At 50.9% G+C, this 25,378-nt stretch overlaps 1 protein-coding gene across 6 annotated transcripts in view; it reads left to right on the plus strand.

Moving 5' to 3' along the window:
* TEAD4 (TEA domain transcription factor 4) overlaps positions 1-25,378 on the plus strand; it is a 66,529-nt gene that overhangs the window by 16,170 nt on the left and 24,981 nt on the right. For 4 of the 6 annotated variants that reach the window (XM_070270867.1, XM_070270870.1, XM_070270869.1 and 1 more), the window contains 3 exons: positions 8,707-8,961; positions 22,439-22,503; positions 22,947-23,009. In XM_070270867.1, the coding sequence (XP_070126968.1) occupies positions 8,955-8,961; positions 22,439-22,503; positions 22,947-23,009 (135 nt within the window). In that variant the 5' untranslated portion in view covers positions 8,707-8,954. Of the gene's footprint in view, positions 1-8,706; positions 8,962-12,114; positions 12,492-22,438; positions 22,504-22,946; positions 23,010-25,378 lie in introns of those variants that run through there. The other 2 variants (XM_070270871.1, XM_023642991.2) reach the window with 2 other exon arrangements.

Genomic DNA, 25,378 nt, shown 5'->3' on the forward strand with positions numbered 1-25,378 from the left:
CATTGGGTGGGCCATCTCGTGGACTTTTGTGGGGGCTGGGGGCAGAGCAGGAGGCCTCCAGGCCAGGCCCTGGGAGCCAGGTCAAGGATTATTTTTATTCCTCTGTTCATGGCACATGGCCTAAGCTTAACAATGCTGTCTGTCTCCCCTCCAGCTCTCATCCTGGCAGGCCCACGGGGGTCACTGTGGAGCACTTGGGGTGGGAGGAGGGAGCGGGCCTCCTTCTGTGGGCTGCTGTTGGTGTACTCCCATTCTACAGCCGTGGGCCAGAGGCCACACCGGAGATTTGCCTCGGGGGGAGGCAGCTGCCGGGCCTGGGGCCATGGGCTGTGAGGGTGGGAGAGGCTGTGTGGACTGGGAGCGGCAGGGCCCCATGGGGCTGGGAGCAACTCCATTTCGGTAATGAATCCCATGGCCCAGGGCCTTGGGTGACCCGCTGCCCTGCTTTCCCTGGGACAGACGCAGTCTTGGGGACGTGGAGTGCAGGTCCTCAGAAAACCTCACTCATGGGGCAGCATCTGGCCTGAGTCTCCATGTCTCCCTGGGTCTGGTGTTCCGCTGTGCTGCCTCGGGCCCGACTTCTGCAGGGACCGAAGCTGCTCACTTCACTTGGGTGAAGGCAGGGCCCGGAGGCCACCGCCTCTGGCTCTCAGAAGGGTCCTGTAGGCTCAGGAAGTTGGGTCTCCTTCCTTTCCTTTCTCCTAACTTTCTGGCCTCCACAGCCCCCTCCGCCTGGCTCGGAGTATTCATCTGTGTTTAGTGTCAGGTCTCAGAAGAAAATCTAGGTTTAAAACCAAGACATACATGGCTTTGGGCATTAATACTATTAATTAATTAGCATTAATTAATACTAGGTATTAGAGCTTAAGGTGTTTGTATCTGCAGATCCATTTAGGGTTTTAGACCTTCCACTTGAGGCATTATTTGTAATGATGATGATGACAAATAGGTCTTACTGAGCATTGACTCTGTCAGGCCCCGTACTAGTTAACATCTCATCTTACTGACCATCACATGCAACATCTTTCCACGGCAGATCAGTTCCCCAGCCTTCAGTGAGCAAAGCCACAGGTGAAAGTCTGCAGGGTGTGTCTGGAGGCCACTGGGAGAGCTCCCCGAGGGAGTGGGGGGTCTGGGCAGAGAGTGTGAGCCGCAGACACCACTGGGACAGAAGGGACCTTAGATGCCAACAGGAGCAGCCCCTTGTCTTAGTTTACAGATGAGCAAACTGAGACTTGGAGAAATGGGGGGATTTGACCGTGGGCACGCAGAGGCTTAGAGAACTGGAACCAACACCAGTCTGTTGATTCCTAGACATCATTCTTTCATTTTACAAGCTTCCAAAATCAACCCCAAAGGGATTTACATACAACTTAAGCTCTCCCTCTGGTGTGCCAAGTCCAGGCATTTTCCGGAATTTTCTTTTGTTTCCTGACACTAAACACAGAACAGTTCATCCCTCTCACATAGAAATCATTATTTCACAAAGAACAGTTACCAAACATCCCTTCATTCATTCATTCTTTTGTTCCCCAGCATTGTGGAATGTGGGGAGGACTTAGAGAAAGACAGCCATCCCTGCTCTCATGGTGTCTAAAGTGTGGTGAAGACCAGTTGTTCCTGGGAGATGGGGACTAGGATATGCACAGCGTGGAGATCTGGTGGAGTGTATAGGAGAGCACCTAATCCAGACTTGGGGTTGGGGTCGTCCTCCTAGAGAAACTAACATGTTGGCTGGACATTAAGGATGAGTAAGAGTCAGTCAGGTGAAAGAGAGATGGGGAGGAAAGTTACAGGCAGGCACTTCTAGGTGTGGAGCAAGAGCTTAGCATGTTGGGTATGTCACTTGGATAATTGAGTTTGGAGATTGGGGGTGAGTGCAAAGAAGGGAGTATACAGATGCATGGAAGGTATGGCAGGAGAGCAAGAATCAGCTGCTGAAGGGCCCTATAAAATCCCATTATGGACTATGTTGTTTTGTCTAAAAGCATGAGAAAGCCGTTGAAAGATTTTAAGTAAAGGAGTCATGTGATCAGATTTGTGTTGTAGAAAAATCACTCTGGCTGCAGCAAAAGGATGATGGAGTCTGGATGGGGTCGGCACAGTCAACCAGGTGAGCACTGACGGACGCTTTAGATTAGGGCTCTGAGGTAGAAAGACAAGTGGGTTTAAGGAGACATTTAGGAGATAGAAAGATGGGATGTGGTCATTAATTATTTATGGGAGATAAGAGGGAAAAGTCAAAATACACTGCTGGGTTTCTGGCATCTGGGTGGGTGGTGGTGTCATTTCCTGACAGAGACAGGAGGAGGAGGAGCAGGATTCAGTGGCAAGCCGAAAATTTGATTTTGGACATGTTGAGTTTGAGGAGCTTTGGTTAGAGGTGGTTGGTAGGCGGTTGCTAAGTAGGTGTAAACTCAGGAAAGATACACAGATGTGGGAATCAAAACATATAGTGGAAGTGTGAGCCGTGGGCAGGGACCTTTCAGGGGGTATGGATAGGGTTTAAAAAGGAGAGGTCAGGTCAGAACCCTGAGAAAGCATTTGAGGAATGGGTTTGGCAAAATATAAAGCTGAGGGGAAGAAAGGAACAGTGAAGACAGTGAGTTAGACAACTTGAGAATAGTCTTGGTTCTTCCATGTATTTTAGAATCAACTTGTTAAGTTTTGTGAGAAATCTTGTGGAATTTTTAATCATAATTTCATTGAATTATGGTTTATTTGGAGAGATTCAACATTTTTATGATACTGTTTTCCCATCCATGAACACACAATTCCCTCCCCATTTATTTAGGTATTTTATGTCTTTCAAAACAATTAAAATTCTCTCTAAAGATCCCATCTTTTGGTATATTTACCACTAGATAAATTACGGTTTTGGTTTCTAAATGGAATATTTTAAAGACTTACATTGTCTCATACCTTATTTCTCGCATAAAAGAATGTAACTGATTTTGATATATTGATCTTGCTGAACTCTCTTAGAAATTTTTAATAATTTGTTTGTAGAATCTTTTCAATCTTCCATCATAATTCCTTAGAGTAATGACAGTTTTACTTCTTCCTTTCCAATCTTCAGGGCTCTTTTTCTTGTCCTATTGTGTTGGCTAGGACTTCTGTTACAGTGTGAGTATGAATGTTGAAAGTGAGCATTTTTTATGTTATTCCTGACTTTAAAGGTAATACTTCTAGTGTTTAATCTGTAGGTGTGTAGGTAAAAGTTCTGGTCACCAATTCCAGTGTGTAGGTGGAGCTTTCCCCCCACACCAACCAGCAAGACTCCAATACCAGCTGGGTGTCCTATAATTCAACTTAATTCTGACACTGTCTACCCGGAGATAGTGTCAGATCCCGCAGATTAAGGGCTCAGTCCCACAAGGCTGCCCCCCCAGCCTTCTACCCCCACGTCAGACACCAGTCACAAACCCAGGCTATCACCGGGAGGTTCCAACAACCGCCTCCTTGCGTTCGATTAATTTGCTAGAGCGGCTCGCAGAACTCAGAGAAACATTTTACTTACTGGATTACTGGTTTATTATAAAAGGATGTAACTCAGGAACAGCCAGATGGAGGAAATGCATAGGGCAAGGTATGGGGAAAGAGCACGGAGTATATATGCCCTTTCCCCAACTCTCCACTTGTTCACCAACTCGGAAGCTCTCTGAACACTCTCCTTTTGGGTTTTTGTTTTGAAGGTTGGCACCTGGGCTAACAACTATTGCCAATCTTCTTTTTTTGTTCTTTTTGCTTTTTCTCCCCAAAGCCCCCCAGTGCATAGGTGTATATTTTAGTTGTGGGTCCTTCTAGTTGTGGCACGTGGGATGCCGCCTCAACATGGCCTGATGAGCAGTGCCATGTCTGCGCCCAGGGATCTGAACCAGTGAAACCCTGGGCTGCTGAAGCGGAATGCGCGAACTTAACCACTTGGCCACAGGGCTGGCCCCTCCTTTTGGGTTTTTATGGAGGCTTTGTTACATAGGCATACTTGATTAAATCATTGGCCATTGGAGATCAAATTCAAACTCCAGCCCCTCTCCCCTCCCCGGATGGGGGTGGGACTGAAAGTTCCAGCCCTGGAATCACATGGTTGGTTCTCCTGTCCACCAGCTCCCATCCTTAGATGCTTTCCAAAAGTCATCTCATTCATATAACTTTTAAAAGACACTTTTATTACTCTCATCACTTAGGAAATTACAAGGATTTTAGGAGCTCTGTGCCAGAAACAAGAGGAAGACCAAATATATATTCCTTATTATAAATCACAATTTCACAGATTTTTGAAAGATACCTTTTGTCAGACTAAGGAAGTTCCTTTTGTTTCTAGTAGTTTGCTAAGAGTTTGTATTGTGAATGGGTCTTGAATTTTATCAAATGCATCTTCTGAACTTATGATTCAGAAACATGGTTTTTCTGCGTGTGTGTGTGTGTATATGGCGTGGCCAAACTTAGTCATCATTGTTGTTATTGTTGTCATATAGTTAATATTGTTTAGATTAACTCCTATTTTTACCAGTTACTTTGCTCACACTTTTCCATGTGTGTAATGCCTTCTTTTCATATAAGTTCCTTTTTTTCTTTTTAGATACCTCCTTTACTGTTTTTTTTTTCAGTGAGGTCTGTTACTACTAAATTCTCTCCATCTTTGTCTGAAAATGCCTTTATTTATTGTTTACTCTTAAACAATATGTTGGTTGGGTTTTAAATTCTAGGCTGAAGGGTATTTTTCTCTCCACAATTTGGAGATGTTATCTTGGGTCTTCCAGCGTTACTGAGGAGCAGTCCACTGTAGATAGACATGATCACTGTAACACTCCTTCCCTTGTGGGTAACCTGTCCTTTTTCACTTTGGGTGCTTTTAAGAGCTGCTCTTTGTTTCGGTATGCTGCAGTGTCCCTACACTGTGTGCTTATTTTATTTGAATTTATCCTCGTTAGGATTTGGTATGGTCCTGAATTGGAGGATACATGTATTTCATTAATTCTGGGAAATTCCCTGCCATTATCTTTTCAAATGATGTTCTACTTCGTTTTCTATCTTCCCTGTTTCTGGAATGCTAATTGGAGGTATGTTGAACTGCCTTATTCTGTTCTCCTTGCTCGTTATTGTCATTCTTTTTTAATGTTTTTCTGAGTAATGTCCTCAGATCTATGTTCCAGGTTGTTAATTCTTTTTCTCGCTGTGTCTAATTTGCTATTAATCTCAACCATTGGGTTTTTAACTTTATTGGCTAGAATGTTTATTTCTAAATGTTTTATTTGGTTCTTTTTCCAGTCTGCTTTGTATTTTTTGATAGTATCTAATTCTTTCTCATGTTTCCAATTCCTTGTTCAAGTCAATAATTATTTTAAATACAACTGTATAATAGTTTTTATTTGATAGTTCAATTATCTGTAGTTCTAGGGTATCTAAGCCCATTGAATCGATCCTGGTAGATTGTTTCCTCTTATATGTTATAATTTTGGATTTTGAGGTCCTCTTTAGCAAGGCATTATCTTTGGGAATTCTCTGTGGTCTGGGTTAAGATCATCTTTTCAGAGATTTTTCAGCTTGGGACCACTGTTTATTTTTATGAATTGGCCGGTAGTTCCTGAGTAATATGAAATTCAAATCTCAAATCCACTTGGGGGCAGGCCCTTGGTTACAAATTCTTAGGAAAGACATTTTTTTATACCTTGGGCTTAGGCTAAGACAGACAACCTTCCTTGACATATTTTGTCAGTATTCTACCTTTTCTCTGAGGATTGAGGTATGGTTCCCAGTCCCAACCTCCCTGTGTCTCTTAGGTCTAAGGTTTCATCTCTGAGTGGCCATTAAAACCCAGTCGCTTCATGACTATGATCAGCTTTACCCCCTGCCTCCTGTGGCTGCTTTGCTTGTTACTATACCTGAGTTCTCTCAATTTGGGCTTCCGGGGGGTAATTTCTTCTGAAAGCTGTGCATTTCAGCTGTGCATTTAAAGTGTATTTGTTATGGGTTTTTTTTTTTAATTCATTTCTAAATTTCTTTTATAGAGTGAGAGTTTTTGTTTGTTTGTTCTGGTGAAGAAGATTGGCCCTGAGCTACAATCTGTTGCCAATCTTCCCCTTTTTGCTTGAGGAAGATTGTTGAGCTGACATCTATGCCAATCTTTCTCAACTTTTTATATGGGACGCCACCATAGTGTGGCTGATGAGTGGTGTGTAGGTCCACACCCAGATCCAAAGCCATGAACCCTGGGCTGTCGAAGCAGAGCATGCAAACTTAACCACTGCACCACCCGGCCAGCCCCTATAGTGAGAGTTTTTAAATCATCTTTTCTATTTATTGCCAGAAATTAAAGTTAACAACTCTTTTAAGAAGTTTGTTTTGGAAGGTACAGGAAAATGTTTCAAAGTTCACACTAGAAGCAAGACCAGAATTTCTGGTGGAGAATAAGCCAGTATCTTCCAGATCCAGTGATCTCAGACCCGCTTTGAGGAAAACTTACTTTAACAGCCACAGAGAAGAAGCCACCATTTGTTATGCTAAAAGGCCTGGGACTCTGGAGGGCAGAGATAGACGCAGCTGCACTATTGACTTGCTGTATGACCTTGGGCAAGTCCTTCAGCCTCTCTGGGCCTCAGTGTCCTCATCAGCAAGCTGAGGCCATTGGGTTAGGTTTCCTCTAGGGTTCCTGCTTTAAATTTCAGTGGTTGTGACCTTCTTCCAGCTGCATGTCTGTGCCAGCTGCTTGGCCCAGCTCCTTGGAACCTCCACTCCTCCCAGGATGTGCAGCCCCACATTCAGCTCCTCCCTTTCCTTCACTGTGGACATTGACCACGCTTACCCTCATACTCACCTCTCTGTGAAGAACTGTGCCCATCTAACACAGAGGCCTGGCTGGGGGATGAAGGGAGGGAAGGGAGAGAAGGTCTTATCTCAAAGGGTCCTGGATGGAAGTGGGTGGGAACCGAGGTGTTTAGACTCCTAGCCCTGGATGTGGGCTGCTGGACTACACTACTCCTCACAGCTAGTGGAGTAGAAGGAAGGAGGTGATGTGTGTGATGGGGAGAGGTTCTCCTTTGTGGATGTGCCCAGTGGCTGGAAACGGGGGACCTGGGGACATGGGAAGGGCCATGGAGGTAAATGGCACCCATGTGGTACTCGTAATCCAAAAACTGCCTTAAGATTGCTAGTATGTCCTGCTCCTTCCCAAACCCCTGAGAATTGTGTCCAGAAATTTACAGCTTGGATAGCTGGAGCCAAGAAGTCACTGGATTTGTCTCATTTTAGTGCAAGGGCAGGGTTGTGTAGTCAGCTTCTGGAGGCACCAGCAAGTCAGCCTTGCCACAGCTCCAACATGTGAGAATCTGCCAGGGCTGAAATTTTCCTTTAAGAAGAGCCCAGGCTGGTGATGGAATAGGAGAATGGTGACCTGCATTTTATTTTGCATTTTTTTAATTTAAATTTTTAATTGTGGTAAAAAAACATAAAATCTATCATCTTAGCCATTTTTAAGTGTCTAGTTCAGTACTGTTAAAAGTATTTTCACATTGTTGTGCAACAGAGCTCCAGAACTGTTCCATCTTGCAAAACTGAAACTCTATACCCAATTAAACAACTCCCCATTTCCTCCTCCCACCAGCCGCTGGTAACCACCATTCTACTTTCTGTCTCTATGACTGACTGCTTTAGACACGTCATATAAGTGAAGTCATACAGTATTTGTCTTTTTGTGGCTGGCTTGTTTCACTTAGCATAATGGCCTCAAGGTTTATTTACATTGTAGCATGTGACAGAGTTTTCTTCCTTTTTAAGGCTAAATAATATTCCACTGTATGTATAGACCACGTCTGGTTTATCCGTTCATCCATCCACAGACACTGGTTGCTTCCACCTCTTGGCTGTTGTGAACAGGGCCGCTGTGAACATGGTGGACGGATATCTCTTCAGGACCCTGCTTTCAATTCTCTTGGAGATATATCCAGAAGTGGAATTACTGGATCATATGTTAGTTCTGTGTTTAATTTTTTGAGGAACCTCCATACTGTTTTCCATAGTGGTTATACCATTTTACATTCCTACCAACAGTGCACAATATTTTGCCTCCATTTTGCCCTTTCTTTCTTCTTTTTAAAGATTGGCACTTGAGCTAACATCTGTTGCCAATCTTCTTTTTTTTTCTTCTTCTCCCAAAGCCCCCCAGTACATAGTTGTATATTCTAGTTGCAGATCCTTCTGGTTGTGGCATGTGGGATGCCTCCTCAGCATGGCTTGATGAGCAGTGCTAGGTCCCTGCCCAGGATCCAAACCGGCGAAACCCCAGGCTGCTGAAGTGGAGCAGGCGAACTTAACCACTCGGCCACGGGCAGCCCCCATTTGGCCCCTTCTTGGTTTAATGCCAGAACATCCACTGGCACTTGGTCCTTATCTCCTGCTTCTCAGCTCCTTCTGGGCTCTTAGAGCTACAGTCAGAGAGTGCCTCGGTCGTGTGCTTATTTGACAGGGTGGGGAGCCGAGACATACAGTGGGGCGATGCCCTGCCCTGGATCCCAGGCCCCCTGATCCTCCGAGACCTTTCACTGCCCTCTCCATCCCCGGAATCCCTGGACTTTTCCCTCCAAGCCCCTGTGCTGTGAGTGGCCAGGAGGAGAGGAACAGCTGGTTCTAGAGCTTTGCACTCCCTGGGATGCCCGTGTCCCATGGTCCACGGTTCTTCCACCAATGACGTGGTTTCTGCCCAAACAGGTCCAACGGGCGCTCCTCCAAGCGGAGCCTTGGAGGGCAAGGCCGGCACCATTACCTCCAACGAGTGGAGCTCTCCTAACTCCCCCGAGGGGAGCAACGTCTCTGGGGACAGTCAGGCGTTGGACAAGCCCATCGACAATGACGCAGAGGGCGTGTGGAGCCCGGACATTGAGCAGAGCTTCCAGGAGGCCCTGGCCATCTACCCGCCCTGCGGCCGGCGCAAGATCATCTTGTCAGACGAGGGCAAGATGTATGGTAAGGAGTCTGTTGGGGCTGGGCAGCAGGCCCCTGAACCCATGATCCAGCCCTGGAAATAGAGCCTAGACATGGGGCTAGGTGCAGTAACCTCAGTTCCCTCCAAGGAACGGAGGAGAAATGACCTCTTGGGACTTCTACCAGGTGGACACTACTTTCTTCTGTCCTTGGTTCCCAAGGGATGGGAGGGCATCTGAGGAGAGGCCTTTCAGTGGGTGTGGAGAATGGGGAAAAGCTGTGGTAGTTGGGCAGGGGTGGAACATCCCGCAGAGCAGACTGGGAAAATCCCACAAGTCATCCCCAGGGAAATGCCTGATCTTCTCCGGGCTTCCACCTTGGCTGTGAAGGGTGGGTAGGGAGGTAGTCTCTGGACTCTCCTTTACTCATTCATCTTCTGTGAGCCAGCTGTGGGTGGGGCAGGTCCAGCCCCTGCTCGCAGGTCGGTACACACATGACTGGCAGGCTGGAGAGCGTCCTGGGAGAGAGTCAAGCAGAGGCAGTTATCCCTCTCAGGAAAGGTTCCCTCCGGGAAGAGTGATCAGAAAGGCTGATCTTCCCGAGTAGCTGAGGATGCAGAATGTCATGGAAGCAGTGTGTGCAGCAGCCCTGTGGGAAGGGCCAAGCAGTCTGCTTGGAGCTGGTTGGCTTTTGGGTAGAAGAGGAGGTATCTGGAAAAGTAAAACTAAACTGAAAACTGGACAGCTGTTGGAAGGACAAGTCAGGCCTCCACTCCCATTGAAAGTCCCCTGGGATCTGCAGCTTGCAACACTTGGTCCTGGGCAGGTGCTGAAAGGGTCTCTAACTGGCTGGAGTCGCTGACAACAGAGGGCCCCGCCCTGGCTTCCAACAAGATGCCCCAGCCAATTGCCCACCCCCAGGGTTTCCTCTCCAGTTCTCTCTCCCCATCTAACACTGGCATCCCTCCCGCCAGCACAGATGCTGTGTCAGCTGTTTAAAGGACACTGTGTGAGGGGCTTGTGGGGGCTGACTGTATTCATTTCCTAGGCTGCTGTAACAAATTACCCCACACAGGGTGGCGTAAAACAGCAGAAATTTATTCTCTCCCAGTTCAGAGGGCTGGGAGTCTGAAATCCAGGTGTCGGCAGGCTGGATCCTTCTGGACGCTCTGAGGACGGGTCTGCTCCAGCCTCTCTCCTGGTTTCTGGTGGCTGTGGTGGTGCTTGGTGCTCCCTGCCTTGTGGCTGTGTAACTCCAGTCTTTGACTGTTGTCACGTGGCCTTCCTTCTTGTGTGTTTCTGTGTGTCCTCTCTTCTTACAGGGACACCAGTCTTTGGGTTTAGAGCCCACGTTAATCCAGGATGACCTCATTTTAGCTAATTACATCTGTAAAGACCCTGTTTCCAAATAAGGTCACATTCTGAGGTTCTGGGTCAATAGGAATTTTAGGAGGGACATTTTTCAACTCAGTTCAACTGAATAAACTCAAACCCAGTTTATCGCTGGCCCAGGGAGTAGTCGGGCTCTCACGGCCCCTCCTTGTGCTTTTTCCTTTACCTACAACCTTCCCTACAGGCCAAAGTGATTCCTGCGCTTTCTTCAGCTTGTTGGGGAAGCAAGGTCCTTTCAAGGTGGACCCCGGTCTACTCCTCATGACCAGTTAGAACTGCTCATCTCTCCTTTTTGGTGCCCCCTCTGTGGCTTTGCTTGGTTCCCACAGAGTCTCTCTTGTTTCTGTGGGCACCCATGCCCTGGGTCGGCCCTCCTTACTGCCCCTGCTCTGACCACCTCCTGCTCGAATGGTTTGGCCCCCAGAGAAGCTTCCTGGAGGAGACAGCTGATGTGCGGGGAGCACCTCTTGGGTGCCAGGTGTGGGACTGGGTGCTTTAGACAGGTCATCCCCAAGGAGCTGGTGAGGACGCTGAGCCTCTGGGACCCCAGGCTCTTTCCACTGCTTTGGTGGAGCGTGGGATGGGTATTGAGCATGAGAGAGGGGTGAGGGTGGGAAGGGACCAGGGTGTGCAGGGGACAGCTTCTTTAGGAGTGTTGCTTAGCTGGAGAGCTTTCAGGGTCCCTGGCTGGGAAGCTGTGATGTGTGCCCAGGACACAACAGGACATGCCTGTGTGCAAAGGCGCTCAGCAAACGGGGAGAGCTGAGGTGCTGCCGGTGTCTGCGAAGGCCTGTAGAGATGGCCGGAGGGGCAGTATCAGCTGACTCCCTTTTATTGGAGTGCCACCGTGGACCAAACTTGGGATGCTGAGTTGTTTCTTTTTGTGTGTGTGGTAAAATATATAATGTAAATTTTATGATTTTAACCATTTTTTAAGTTTGGGTTCGGTGACATAAAGTACACTCACATTGTTGTTCCACCATCCATCCCCAGAACGTTTTCATCTTCCTACACTGAAACTCTGTGCCCGTTAGACACTGACTCCCTATTTCCTCCTCCCCCAGCCCCTGACAACCACCATTCTTCTTTCTGTCTTTGTGGGTATGACTGCTCTTGGTACCTTATGTAAGTGGAATCACACAGTATTTGTCTTTCTGTGACTGGCTGATGTCACTTAGCGCAATGTCCTCAAGGTTCCTCCATGTGTAGCGTGTGTCAGAATTCCCTTCCTTTTTAGACTGGATTACGTTCCGTCATGTGGATGGACCACATTTTGCTTATCCATTCACCCGTCGATGGACATTTGGGTGGATGCTTAGTTTTATTTAGTCCTTGTAGGTGGATATTTCTATCCCCGCTTCACATATAAAGGTACTGGGTTAAGAGACTTACATTTGGTCACCAGATGATTGTGAGTGAGCTGGGGTTTGGGAACTGCGAGGGTGCAGACTTCAGCAGGCCTTGGGTGGGAATTCTGTTTGGCAGGAGGGGAGCTGTTGGTGGGAGGGGGAAGCAGCATGAAAATGGTGTTTGACAAACTATTCTGGCCTGTTGGTGTTCCGTTTGTGGCTCTCCTTCCTCTTTGCGTAGACACTGGGAGGGGGCAGGGTGGGGGACCACACAGAGGACTCAGGAGGAAGAGAGAAGAGAGGGGCCAAGGCCAGGAACCTCTTAATTGTGAGCTCCCAGTGGTCTTTGACATCCATTATCTCATCAGTCTTTTCAAGGGAGGGGAGGGAGGAATTATGACCTCTGCCTGCAGATGCGCAGAGAAGCCAAGAGCTTCTCCCAGAGTCTCTCAGGCAGTCAGTGGGAGAGCTGGGGCTAGAACCCAGTTCTCCAGCTTCCAAGCACAGTGCTCCCCCATCACCCTGAATGGCCTTTGTGAGCTCTGTGAAGCCAGCCCCGCCTGCTCACCGCCTTCCCCCTGCCCCGCCTTCTGCTTGGCCCGGGCTCCAGGTGGGTCAGGCTCTGGGCAGGGGGACTGGAGGCTGCTCCGTGGTATCTGATGACTCGCCCAGCCCCCACAGCACCTGTCCTCCACGAGTACAGATCCTGCTGGGATCCAGACGCTGCCTTATCCCCATCTCTTCTTACCAGGCACGGGGTCTGAGCCAAGGCAGGACCACGCAGGGAGTTGATGGAGGGGCTCTCAGCAGAGCTGACCTGCCCAGCTGGGAGGTATATATAGCTCTGACCTCAGCCCGTGTGTGGGATGGGCCCCCAGGGAGGCAGAGGAAGAGGGACAAGCTGCCAAGCTGACTCAGACCTCGTCTCACTCTGGCTACTCTGCTCTGTCTTCTCATCTTCCCTCGGGGACCCACTCTTGCCATCCTCCTGAGCTCCAGCCCCATCCTGAGCTCCCCCAGAGCCCTGATCTTTACGGTCCCCCACTTCCCAGCATCCAGGGGCCATCAGTTGTTTGCCAGGTGGGCCAGCCCAGCGGGGCACAGAGTGGGAGCTGAGAACAAGCAGGTGGGTAGCAGGCCTCAGGAGGGAGGAAGAGCAAACTGACTCCATGGTGCCCATTGGAGGATTCTCGCCCTGGAGACTCTGAGGACAGAGATTAGGCCTGCTCCCAGCCCGGCTCCTGTCCCGACCCTCCCCAAGCAGGACGCACACTGAGGGCCAGGCAGACATGCAGATGACATGCAGAGCCGCAGGGCAGATTAGCGCCTGTTATTTCTGAGCGAGCCTCCCATGCTCGTGGACTGGCTCCTGAGCCAGGGCTGCTGGCCCTCTCCTGCTCATGACTGCTTTCATTTTTGCCCCGTCACTGTGTGACCCTCGCCCTGGCACTGCCACGCTGGTCACTCTGACCTGCTTTGGCCAGCCTGGCCTCTGGCCCCGTGGGCAGGTGGTGGGGAGGTGAGCGTGGGACAGCTTCTCTCCCTCGTCTGCCCGCGCATGCTCTGCCATTGCTGCTACTCATAGCTCAGCCCCGCCGAGGCTGGCTTCTTTCTCCTCGGCCTGCCAGATGGCTGGAGGCCCTGCCTTCCTCTGCGTTCCTTCCTTTCTGCCCGGTGTGCCTCCCGCCCTCTGGAGGTTGCTCCTGAATCTCCCAAGTCATCTGCCTCTTTTCTCTCACCGTGTCTCTCTGCTTCTCCTCTCCCTGCTTTCTCCTTTGTCTCATGGGGTGGCTTGTGGCCTAGGCTGCCCGTTCCCGTGAGCAGTCAGGCAGTCTGACCAAGGGCCCACTGCTCGGCACCAGGCCCAGGCAGAGGGCTGTGGTCTCCATTCTCTATCATGTCGTGCTCTAAGGGCAGAAGCCGGAGAAACGTCTTCGGAAAGTAAACTAACTAATGGCACTTACGTTCTTCGCAGCCAGCAAACGAGAGGGCCAGATTCTCTTGGAAGTTTTCTGGAAGGAAGTGGAGCTTGAGCTGGGTGGAGGAGGGAGGTGCTCAGTCAAGGAGAAAGAGAGAGCATTGGCCTAGAGGCAGGACTCTGCATGGTGGTTTGGGGGACTCCAGTGGGGGTCTGGGCAAGGCATTTCAGTAACGGGCTGTCGGGGGTGAAGGGATCCTCCTGTTGGATGAGTCATACAGCTGCTGGGAGGCAGAGTAGGGACTGGACCCGGGTCGGGCCTCTTGTCACTGAGGTGGTGGGACAGAGGTCAGGGAGCCTCATGCGAGGTCCTCCTGCCCCCTGCCTCCTCACCAGGTTCCCTGGATCCTCTGCTGCCCTTTGCTTTCTTGCCTTGTGGTTTCCAGCTCCTTCCTCGCTTCCGGAGGCCTGAGGCAAGGTTCCCGTCCACTGTCAGTCCCAGCAGCCGGTGTGACCTTGGGCATGCTGTTGAACATTTCTCAGCTTCAGTTTCTTCTTTGGCTAAAGGGGGATGATAATAGTATTAATACCCTTTTTTTGGTTTTGGTTATATTTATTTTATTTTGGTAAAACATTGCATAAAATTTATCATTTTAACCATTTTTAAGCATACAGTTCAGTGGCATTAAATACAATTACATTGTTGTGGTGTCATCACTATCTGTGTCCAAGAACGTTTTCATCCTCCCAGACAGAAACTCCATATCCATTAAACAGGAACTCCCCATTCCCTCCTACCCCGAGCCCCTGGTAACCTCTATTCTATTTTCTGTCTCTGAATTTGCCTGTTTTAGATGCTTCATATAAGTGGAATCGTACAATATTTGTCCTTTTGTATCTGGCTTATTTCACTTAGCATAATGTCTTCAAGGTTCATCGTGTGATAGTATGTGTCAGAACTCCTTTCTTTTTTATAACTGAATAATAGTCCATTGTATGGATATACCACATTTTGTTTACCCATTTGTCTATTGATGGATACTTGGGTGTTTCCACCTTTTGGCTATTGTGGATAGCTGCAATGAACATGCGTGTACAGGGATTTTAGTCCCTACTTTCAATTCTTTTGGGTATATACCTAGAGATGGAATTGCTGGATCATATGGTAATTCTATATTTAACTTTCTTTTTTTTTTTGAGCAAGGTTAGCCCTGAGCTAACATCCACTGCCAATCCTCCTCTTTTTTGCTGAGGAAGACTGGCCCTGAGCTAACATCTGTGCCCATCTTCCTCTACTTTATATGTGAGATGCCTGCCACAGCATGGCTTGAAAAGTGGTGCATAGGTCCACACCTGGGATCTGAACCCATGAACCCCAGGCCGCTGAAGCAGAGTGCACAAGCTTAACCACTGTGACACCAGGTCGGCCCTATATTTAACATGTTGAAGAACCATCAAACTGTCTCCCACTGTGGCCGCACCATTTTGTACTCTACCAGCAGTGCACGAGGGCTCTAGTTTCTTCACATTCTTGCCAACACTTGTTATTTTTCATTATTTTATTTTATTTTTTAGTGTTATAACATTTTTCTTTTTTTTTCAATTATTTTATTGAGATCATATTAGTTTATAACTGTGTAATTTCAGGTGTACATTATTATATATCTGTTTCTGTATAGACTGCATTGTGCTTACCACCAATAGTCTAGTTTTTATACATCACCATACATGCATTGCCCTTTACACCTTTTATCCACCCCCGACCCCCTTCCCCTCTGGTAACCATAATCTGTTCCCTTTATCCGCGTGTTGATTATCTTCCACATATGAGTGAAATTGTATGGTGTTTATCTTTCTCTGTCTGGCTTATTTCTCTTAACATAATACCCTCAGGGTTCATACATGTTGTTGCAAATGGGACAATTTTGTCTTTTTTATGGCTGACTAGTATTCCATTGTGTATATATACACCATATCTTCTGTATCCAGTCATCAGTTGATGGGCACTTAGGTTGCTTCCACGTCTTGGCTTTTGTGAATAGTGCTGCAATGAACATAGGAGTGCATAGATCTCTTTGAATTGTTGATTTCATGTTCTTTGGATACATACCTGGTAGTAGGATAGCTGGGTCATATGTTATCTCTATTTTTGGTTTTTTGAGAAATGTCCGTACTATTTTCCATAGTGGCTGCACCAGTTTGCATTCCCATCACCAGTGGTTCCCTTTTCTCCACACCCTCTCCAACACTTGTTATTGCTTGTCTTGTTGATTATAGCCATTCTGACAGGTGTGAGGTGATATCTCGTAGTTTTCCTTTGCATTTCCTTATAATTAGTGATGTCAAACATCCTTTCATGTGTCTGTTGGCCATCAGTATACCTTCTTTGGAAAAATGCCTGTTCAGATCCTCTGCCCATTGTTCGGTGGGCTTTGACTTAGTCGTGGTAGCTCATGGTTTTGATTTGCATTTCTCTAATGATGCTGAGTGTCGTTCCGAGTGCTTGTTGGAAGAAGATGCTACCTTTTAGTGTTGCTGCAGGGATGAGAGCACAGAAGAGGTGCCCAGGGAACAGCACTGGAGTGTAGAGCTGAGTGACACGTGCTCCCTGCTCTCAAGGAGCTCACGTTTTAGTGAGGGAGTAAGACAAGGGCTCAAATGACTTTAGCCAAGGACCATGAGAGAGGCACAGAGGCCTGGAGGCAGGAGCAGGCACACCCACCGGGTGGGATCGCTTCTTGGGGCGGTGGCCTGGAAGACTGGATGGGATTTCACCAGAAGCCTCAGAGCCCTCCAGGGACAGCAGTGGTGATGGCTGGATGTCAGGCCTAATCACTGCCTTCTGGGCTTCAGGCAGAAGTTTCTTCTCCACAAATAGCTGCCTCCTCCAGCTGCAGGTGTTTATAGCTCCCGCTGATCCCTGCACACAGAGGGGCCAGGCCATCAGGACTAGGGCTGGCTGTGGAGGACAGTGGCCTCCTCCCTTGGGCCCCAGCCTGCAGGGTTAAATGGCAAGCTTGCAGTAAGGGCTCACTCCCAGGAGAGGCCTCTGGTGGACCAAAGGCCCACATGTGCAGATCTGCCTCCTTTTGGGTAGGGAGGCTCGTGCCCTCTGGTTCTCAGCCGTTTCCAATTTTGGAAATTAATAGTGTTACTTATCACAGGGCCTTACTAATGATATTAACAATAAATCTGACTTTACGGACTTTCTGCTAAGTGGCAAGTGCTTTACTGACTTTATGTCGTTTAATGTGCTTATGGCCCAGCTGGAGGCTGGTGCAAAGAGGGGAGTCAGTCCAGAGAGGGGAGATGAGCTACAGAAATGGCAGGAGTTTGCAGATGGGCTAACAGTTTTAGTAGTCATGTGTGACTGAGGAGAAGCCTGCGGTGGCTGGCAGGTGTGCGTGCTGCTGGGGGTGGGGTCGGGGAAAGCAATGGTGGCCCTGGGTGGAGCCTGCATCGGGAATGCCCCTCTTCAGTCTGTGGGTAGGCCGAGGCTCCCCTTTCTCCCTTGGCCCGTTCTTCTCCCAGTCTTTGCCCATTGCGGGGTGGGGCCGTGGCTGTGAGCCGTGTGAGCTGGGGGCGGCTGGACACATGTCCTCTGACAGATGGGCCACAGTCTGGTGGGGGGCGTCCTTTCCAGCCCCACCCAGGCCCTCTCTGGGGTTGGCCAAGGCCACCTGCCACACTGCAATGCCCAGCTGCCTGCCTGGCCTCCACCGAGGTCCGGGCTGGCCTCCTGTTTCCCCGGCATGTGATCTCAAGCACGGAGGGGAGAAGGCCCGGGTGGGGTTATGCGGCTGGTGGCAGAGCTGGGACAAGGATACAGTTCTCTCGCCCCAGTGACTCTCTGGATTTTCTGCTGCTTTCTTTCTGCTGCTGCTCTTTCTTTGCTGGCCTTCACTGTGGCTTCGGGCTCTGCCTCTGAGTGCACACTTCCTACTTCTCTCTGCTTCCACCCTGACTCGCTGGGCCTTCTGATGTCTGCATCACCCAGGGCACCTTGGCTTCCAGGGTTCTGGGTACAACTGTGCATGGGAGAGTGAAAACAGGTGGGCACGCTCTTGGGTGCAAGTGGTCAGCTCTCCCTCCAGGACCTGGGGCAGGGCAAGGGATAGTCAGACATCATGAAGGGCTTCCTTCGTGCAGAGAACCGGGGGGACCGATTCGGAGGGGAGGAGCAGAATGGTGTCTTGCAGAGGAAACTGAAAGGGGAGAGCATCCATGGGAAAAAGCAGCCCCTGTGTAATAGTCGTGAAGCCTTAGAAACAGGTGTTCTCGTGGCACCTGGATGCTAACAACCTGTGACTGAATAAATCACCTCTCCTCTCTGGGCCTCAGTTTCTTCTTTTTTAGGCTAGACAGGACCTCTAGGGTCACCTGGTCCAGCCCCTGCTTCTGAGCGAGATGGCCCTCAGTCCTACGTTAAATAGGAGTAATGCTGTGCACTAGTTAAGAGATATGCTCTGGAACCAGACCCCATGGGTTTGGATCCCAGCCACGTGCTGCCTTGTGACCCTGAACAGGTTTCTGTACCTCTCTGCCTTGTTTCCCTGTCTGTGGAGTGGAGATGTCAGCGCCCGCCGCAGGGTGCGAATAGAGCTGGCACAGCATTCATTCTCTGCTTGCACAGGTACCTGGCACATGAAAGTGCCCAACAAATGTTCATTATTGTTCCTGTTATTACAAGAGTGAAAGGAACTACAACAGTTCTCTGTGTGTATATAAAGCCTGGATTAGATGCCAGCTGGCCTGGAGGCAGTAGGATGGCTGGGTTAACCCCTGGAGGACCTCTGGTGGCAGGAAGGTAGTTCTTTGGTCCCTCTTGGCTCAGCACACCCACAGAAACCCAGCACTTCACTCCCACCCAGAGGGAATTCTCAACTCCTGGCATTACCTCTGACAAGCAGAATGAAGCTGATGGAATAACGGTCTGAGATGAGCCAGCAAGAGAGAGGAGGATGCAGCTCCAGAGAAAGGGAGAGGAAGATGCACAATGTGAAAAAATACAAAGACAGCCAAGCCAGCCTTAGACCCCTCGGTGTGGCTCCCGTGGCCCCCAGTGCTGGGCCTCTTGCCCAGGGCCAACATGGCCTGTTTGGTAGCAAAGCTCCTGAACCCTGTAGTGGAGGGTAGGGGTAGCTGTCTTCATGACAACTTCAAGATGGGGGCTCTGTCTTCATGACTTGGGGCTCCTTGCATAGGAAGCAGGTCATCTGTGATGTCTCGAATAAGGGTCTCAGCCAGTGGTGGGCAGGGGCCTCCTCAGCTGCTGCTTAACGTGTGCTGCAGAGGAAGTGCTGGGAGCTGGGAAGCTGCTGGTCCAGGAGTGGGGTTCCCATTAGCTGAGCATCTTTTCTGTGCCAGACACCATGCCACTTGCAAGTGGCTGAGCCGGGACTCAAACCCGGGCAGTTAGTCCTTGGTCTGCCGGTGGACAGTCTGGATGGGATTTTCTGGCCTCAGCTCCTCATCTGGCAGATAGGTATAACTGCCTGCCTTTTCGCAGCGAGGAAGTGGCTTTACTGGGAAGGTAATGAGGCGTACGCATTTGGACCCCTTGCTTGCGTGGGCCCCTGCAAAGTCCCTAAACTTTTTATTTCTAATTTAAATTTGTAAAATAATTTTATTGAAATCCAGTCACCATACAATAAACTCTACAGATTTGAAGTGGACAGTTTGGTAAGTTCTGACACGTCTACACCTGTGAAGCCATCACCACCTTCGAGAGAGCGAACATAGCCATCTTAACTGAAAATGATTTTCACCTAATTGTGTATTTGTATTTTTAATTCTTTTTCTCAAAGAAAGCGTCTCCATTTTTAGATGCTTTAGGCTCCACAGAAATCTGGATTTGCTTCTGTATAGGGAGGCTCACGTGAGACCAGAGAAAGAAGCACTTTGAAATTTAGGTTGGACTAATCAAACGTAGAAGGCCATTTGCCTTTGTTTAACTTGCACCCTCCCTCTGAAGTGAGAGCAGTTTATGGGACAGCTGACAGCTTCTTAGCATCGTTCCCTTGTCATTTGTTTAACAAATCTTCGTCTAGAGGCTGCTGTGTCAGGGAGTTTCTAGGTGTTAGGGATACATAAGTGAGTAATCCGACGAAACTCCGTGTTCTCAGGAACTTTCCTCTTGATGGGAGGTGGGGGAAGGACGGTGCTCGAGGTAAGGGAGTAGATCACGTGGTGTGTTGGAAGGTGCTGTGGAGAAGACAGAGGTACAGCCGTCCAGGTGGGTAGGTGACCTCAGCTTTCAGTGGTGTGTTCAGGGCAGACATCCCCGAAAATGGCATCTGAGCAGAGAGGCCATCAGGGTGTGAAGGTGAGGGAGTGGGCTGCGCGGGTCTCTGGGGCAGAGAACAGGATGCACAGGGGCCCTGATGTGGACACGTTCCAGGAACGGCCAGAGACCCGATGGCAGGTGGTACGAGATCAGAGAGGGGCCGAGCCAGGACTGCGGTGGACAGATGCTCTGGGGGCTTCCAGACCATTCTAGGAACTTGGACACTTTCAGGCTGAGGGGTTGGAGGGTATTTGAGTTTCAGCAGGATCACTGTGGCTGCTGTGTTGAGAACAGACGGGAGCAGGGAATCCAGGTAGACGGCCCTTGTCATAATCCAGGCCAGAGAGGATGGAAGCTTGGACCACGGAGGGCAAGGTAGTGAGAAGTGGCTGGATTCCAGTGTAGTTTGAAGGTAGAGTCATCGGCTTTTGCAGACAGACTCATTCGTTCATGACAAATAGGTGCCAGGGACTAGAGATGCAGACCTGAATAGAGAGGTGGGCCGTTCCTCTGAGATGCTGAGGATCTAACAGGAAAAGATGCAGAACGAGGAGCTACTACCTGTGTGCGCGGTGTAGGCTAGAGGAGCAGCACCAGAACCCTCTCCCAGGTGGTCTCTGAGGCCCCTCCAGACTCTTGTCCCCTGCCTTCCGCACTCCCCAGCTTTCCCACCACCAACGCCGAGACTCCCCAGCTCATCCTTCTCACTACCGCATCCACCAGCACTGTAGTCAGCCTCCTGGCCCTGAGGAACCTCCCCTCCTCCCTCACCCTGCTCCTTGCCCCAGCCTGGTCTCTGAACTAGACCACTTACATGGGCCTGGAATGTGTTCATTCATAGAAAAGAAGCTGAGCCACAGCAAGCTGGCATTCAGTCAAAGGTAAGGTCTGTTTCCAAAGACTGTTAAAACTTGGTTGGAAAAATGTGAATGAAAAACCTTAAAAGGGCCTAAATTTAAGAGGAGAAGGTTGGGTGAGGGTCCTTAAAGGAAAGTGACTTGCCAGGATCCTATAGCTCGTTTGTGGAGCTGCTGGGCTAGGGCCTGGCTCCCCAACTCTCAGTTCTGTGACCCGTTTTCAGTCACCACTGTGATGACTTAGACTCTCTTGACAGTGAAAACAGCCTTTCGTAGCTGCAGCATGAGTGCCTCTAGTTAGACATAGGGTAGGACTGTGGAACGTTCATTGGACTGCCAAAGGAGCCTGTGGAGTGCCTTTCCCTGGAAAGCTTTGAGAAGAGACTTCCTGCTGGATTGCGCTTTTAGGTTCAGACCAGCCCATAGATGTTGTCCTCAGGGTCGAATCCTCCCTCCTTCCTTCCCCTGACACAGCCAGGCCAGTGCTCCCAGGCCAGCGAGTCTTTCTAGCAGACGAGACCTCTTGAGGGTGGCCTCTTTAATTCAGCCTTGGCAGCAGGGAAAGGTCAGCTGGGGGGCCAGCTTGGCCTTGCTATGCTCTCTGGTTACAACCCCGGTGACAGACATCCCACACGGCTCACCTCCCCCGTGTATCAGCAGCTTCCTCACTCAGAGCCACAGCCCTCTGGGCTCAGCAAGGCCCAGCAGGACAGGGCAGGCTGGTGGCTGTGCCCTCTGGCCCCAGAGGGGAGCGAAGAAGTGACAGGTCCCGCTCAAACCCTCTCGCCCTCTCTCTCCCCAACCCAGTGTCCTTCTTTATGGTCTGATGCCACCCAGTTGTCAAGATCTATCTGAGGGCTCACTGACCACACAGTCTGGACTGACCCCCCCCATCCCCTGAGCACACTGCATGTTCCCTGTCCTTGGCAGGCGCTGGGGCCATTCTGTGGGCACACGCCTCTCCTCACTTAGGTGGTGAGCTCTTTGAAAACAGGCAACCTCTTTTCATAATCTCATTTACAGTAATAGGGGACATGGGTGGCTCCATACAGTTTTCCAGCATCTTTCAGATGCAGCATCAGCCTCTAGGAGGCTGGCCCGTGGGGAGCCCTCAGCATTATCTATTGACGATCTAGTCAGAGCCGTGAAGCTGGGGATGTGGTCGCCTGGGTTTTCTGTATCTGAGTCAAGGAGCTCAGGAACCCTCTCTGGGGACCCTCAGTGTCTCGGCCGTTACATCCCCCATGCCCGCTGCTGCCCACAGACAGGATAAGACATCTTGTCTGGTCCTGCTCATTTATGGAGGGGAGGGGAGGCCGCGGTCCAGGCCTTTCCCTGCAGCCTCCCACGTGTGCAGAGGCCCCAGGAGAAGGCGGGAGCAGAGAGGCCGTTGTCAGGCTGCTGGGGGGCGGAGATGAGGTGGCCAGCATGAGGCAAAGAGGGAGGCTCGGAAGCTTCCCCGGGCTATGCATAGGCTGGAGGCCCACAGCCCTGTCACTTCCTAGTTCTCAGGTTACCAGTCCCCCAGTGAGGCCTCAGCTTCCTCTTGCTGCTGGGAGATGCCTGGGATCCAAGGAGGGCAGGAGGGAACCTGCAGAACCCTCACCCCCAAGTGCCTACTCAAGGTGGGCCGAGGGGAAGGGAAGGGACCACTCAGACCCTCCCATCTGCCTGCCATTTGTTACTCTCTCCCACTGAGGCTGTCGGTGTCTCTGCAGGTCGCAATGAGCTGATCGCCCGCTACATCAAGCTCCGGACAGGGAAGACCCGCACCAGGAAGCAGGTGGGCCCTGGGAGATGGGCCTGGGTCCCAGGTGCAGGTACCCAGCACCAGCCTGTTCCTGAGGTGGGCCAGGCCCTCCGCTCACTGGGGCCAGCGGTTGTCTCTTTTTGGTGTGCCACCGACAGTTTAATTTCCCTGTGGTCCCTGCTGCCACCACCTGGGAGGAAATCCTTCACCATGCTGGGGAATCAGCAGCCTCCTCCCCATCCTTCTCCAGGACACCTGAAGAACAGAGAGCAATGCCCCGATGCTGCACTTTATTTATTGCCAAACTCTGGATTAGCTGGAGAAGGCAGCATTGAGGGCCCATCGTTACCGACCCTCTCATTCATTCAGTCAGTCAGTCAATCAGTCCACGGATGGGGAGGGCTGGGGGTCAGGCCAGGATGGGGAGCACAGGCTGTCTGGGAGGTAGGGACAAGAGCCCTCTCTTCCTGCCACAGGTCTCCAGCCACATCCAGGTGCTGGCTCGTCGCAAAGCCCGCGAGATCCAGGCCAAGCTAAAGGTAAGGCTGATAGTAGCAGTGGGAGGGAGGACCTAGGGTCCAGGTGGGGCCAGCTTCCCAGAAGTGAGGGCTCTCTTTCCAGCAGGAAAAGTCTTCCCTTTGGGTTTAGGGGCTGGCTGCTTGTGTGCGGGTCAGCACGCTGCTTGGTGTTGAGGCGACTGGGGTTCAGCCTGTAACCTCTCCCGTCTGCATGGGGAAGAACACTTGACCTCAGAGCCATGTGTGGACCACCAGGCTCCACAGCATCCTGAGGGCCACAGGTCAGTCTCCTGTTGTGCCTCATCCCCCAGGGGCAGTGCCCTGCCCGGATCATAGTGGGATCGCCCTCCAGACCCCATTCCTCAAGGATCTCCTTGAGCTGCTGGCCCTCTCTGGAGCCCCACCAACCCCTTAGTGCCATCAGCCAGAGCCTGTGGGCTGGCTGGGCGTGGGAGGCACTGCTGTGGGGTGGGGCTGGATGCTGTTGCTGGAGCTGGTGGAATTCTCTCCCACGCCCTGCTCTCTGGGACTGGCGGTTCCTTCCCCTCCCTGGATCAGCCCCACCTTGCAGGGTTGTCTGCTGACAGGTGACTGCTCTGTGCAGGGCCAGCTGCTGACAGGATTCCCCTGGGGGTGACCCTGCTCCCCACAGCACTCAGGCCTCTTGTGCCCTGGTGCCTCTCGGTGAAACCTAGGAGAGTGCGAGCGCCCCCTCGCGGAGGTGTTCATAGCAGAGCCTGCCCAGTTACTTGGTAGGAAGAGCTAACATTGAGGGGCGTTAGACTAAGACCAGCAGTTTACAAAGTTTTTTTAAGGCAGCAGAATCTCCTTTTATTCTTTTCCCAAACAAAATATTAACCCAGTATGTTATCAAAGGAGCTACTCTGGGCAGATCTAGGTTGATGAGGAACGTTCCAGAGACACTGTCCTCCTCTTCACCTCTCATGCTCCATGGCTCTGGAACCCAGAAGTACCTCAGAACGCAGTTTAAAAGCCCTGGACTCGATGACCTCCAAGGCCCTGTCTGGCCCCAGTAGTCCATGCTCTTGACACTGGAGGCTCTGAACGAGTGGGTGGAAACAGGCAGGAAGCCACTCCCCACTGCCCACTCAGCTCCATTCCTCTTGCCATCAGCCCAGCTGTCCCATGCCCCTCACAGCTGTGGCCCAGCACCTAGCTCCTTTGTCCCTGGGCCAGCTGGCTAGGCCTCAGCTGTTGATCCCTCCCTCTCAGGTTGGCAAATATACCCCCGGACACCCAGGTCCTAGAGTCCAGCTTGTTCTTTGTTTCCCCTTTCTGGGCTGCCTCTGACTCAGTGGGACCCCAGCAGGGGACTGTGTTCTGTTTAGAACCCTCTAGGGGAACTTTGAATTCCCCGGAGGCCCAGCTGTCCAGCCCACATTTGCTGCAAGGGATTGCACCTGTCCTGTCCACAGGCTCTACCTTGGGGCCTGGGACAGCCTTCAGTGGATCGCTGGACAGACATTAAGGGGAGCCGTGAGCCCCATAAATACTATGCACATTTCCATGTCTGTGCACTTTCCTGGGGAGATTGGTCTGAGGGTTTTGTCATATTCCCAGAGGGGTCTGGGGCCCAGTGTAATTAAGCTCCCTGGTGGATGGCAAGATAAGGTAGCAGCCCTCGGGGTCTCGGGGCTTGGTCTAGCCTGGTCTGCCCTTGTGCTGTGGGAACTTGGGCCAGTCATTAACGCTCCTCAACCTCCATTCTTTCCCCATTTGTAAAAGGACAGAATTAAGCAAGGTGGTATCTGAGGTCCCCTTCAACTCCAAAATTCAGTGACTCCCTGGCTCTGTAGCCTGGCGCTGATGTAACTCCCCATAATGTCGCTCCCACTCCCCCTGGTTCCTGTCCCAACCCGCTGAGGACGTGGTTTCCTGAGCTCTGGTTGTTTGTTTAGATCAGCTTTCTGGGAAGGGACGCAAGTTGCCGACACTGAGCGGATGGAGCTCTCCCGCCTCGTAGCGCAGTGCTCATCCCGGGGGTCTGCAGGCTTTCTGGGGGTACGGCCTGCTACACCGTTCCTCTCCTCCTGGAGGGAGAGGGCCTGGGTGAGTTGGGCTTTTCCCTCCTGAAACTGCAGGTGTCCTTGGGGAGAGGCACACCTAATGCCGATCAGCTCCCCCTGGTCATCAGAGAGCCTTTGAGAGCAAGGCCCGACTGAGTTTGGCCCCCAAAGGACAGCAGGTTGAGCATGACCCCACCACTCAGGATGTTCTCCCATGCCCTCTGTGGTGTACGCTGGGTGCTGTCTGATCCCGACGTAACCCCACTCCCTGGTTTGCTCGGCCCCCCTGGGCCTGCAGAGGCCCAGTGAAGAGTTGGTCTGCCAACCTGGACCAAGCTCGAAGGGCCAACCATCACTGGTGAC

The sequence above is a fragment of the Equus caballus genome, chromosome 6 (assembly GCF_041296265.1).
Source record: "Equus caballus isolate H_3958 breed thoroughbred chromosome 6, TB-T2T, whole genome shotgun sequence".
NCBI lineage: Eukaryota > Metazoa > Chordata > Mammalia > Perissodactyla > Equidae > Equus > Equus caballus.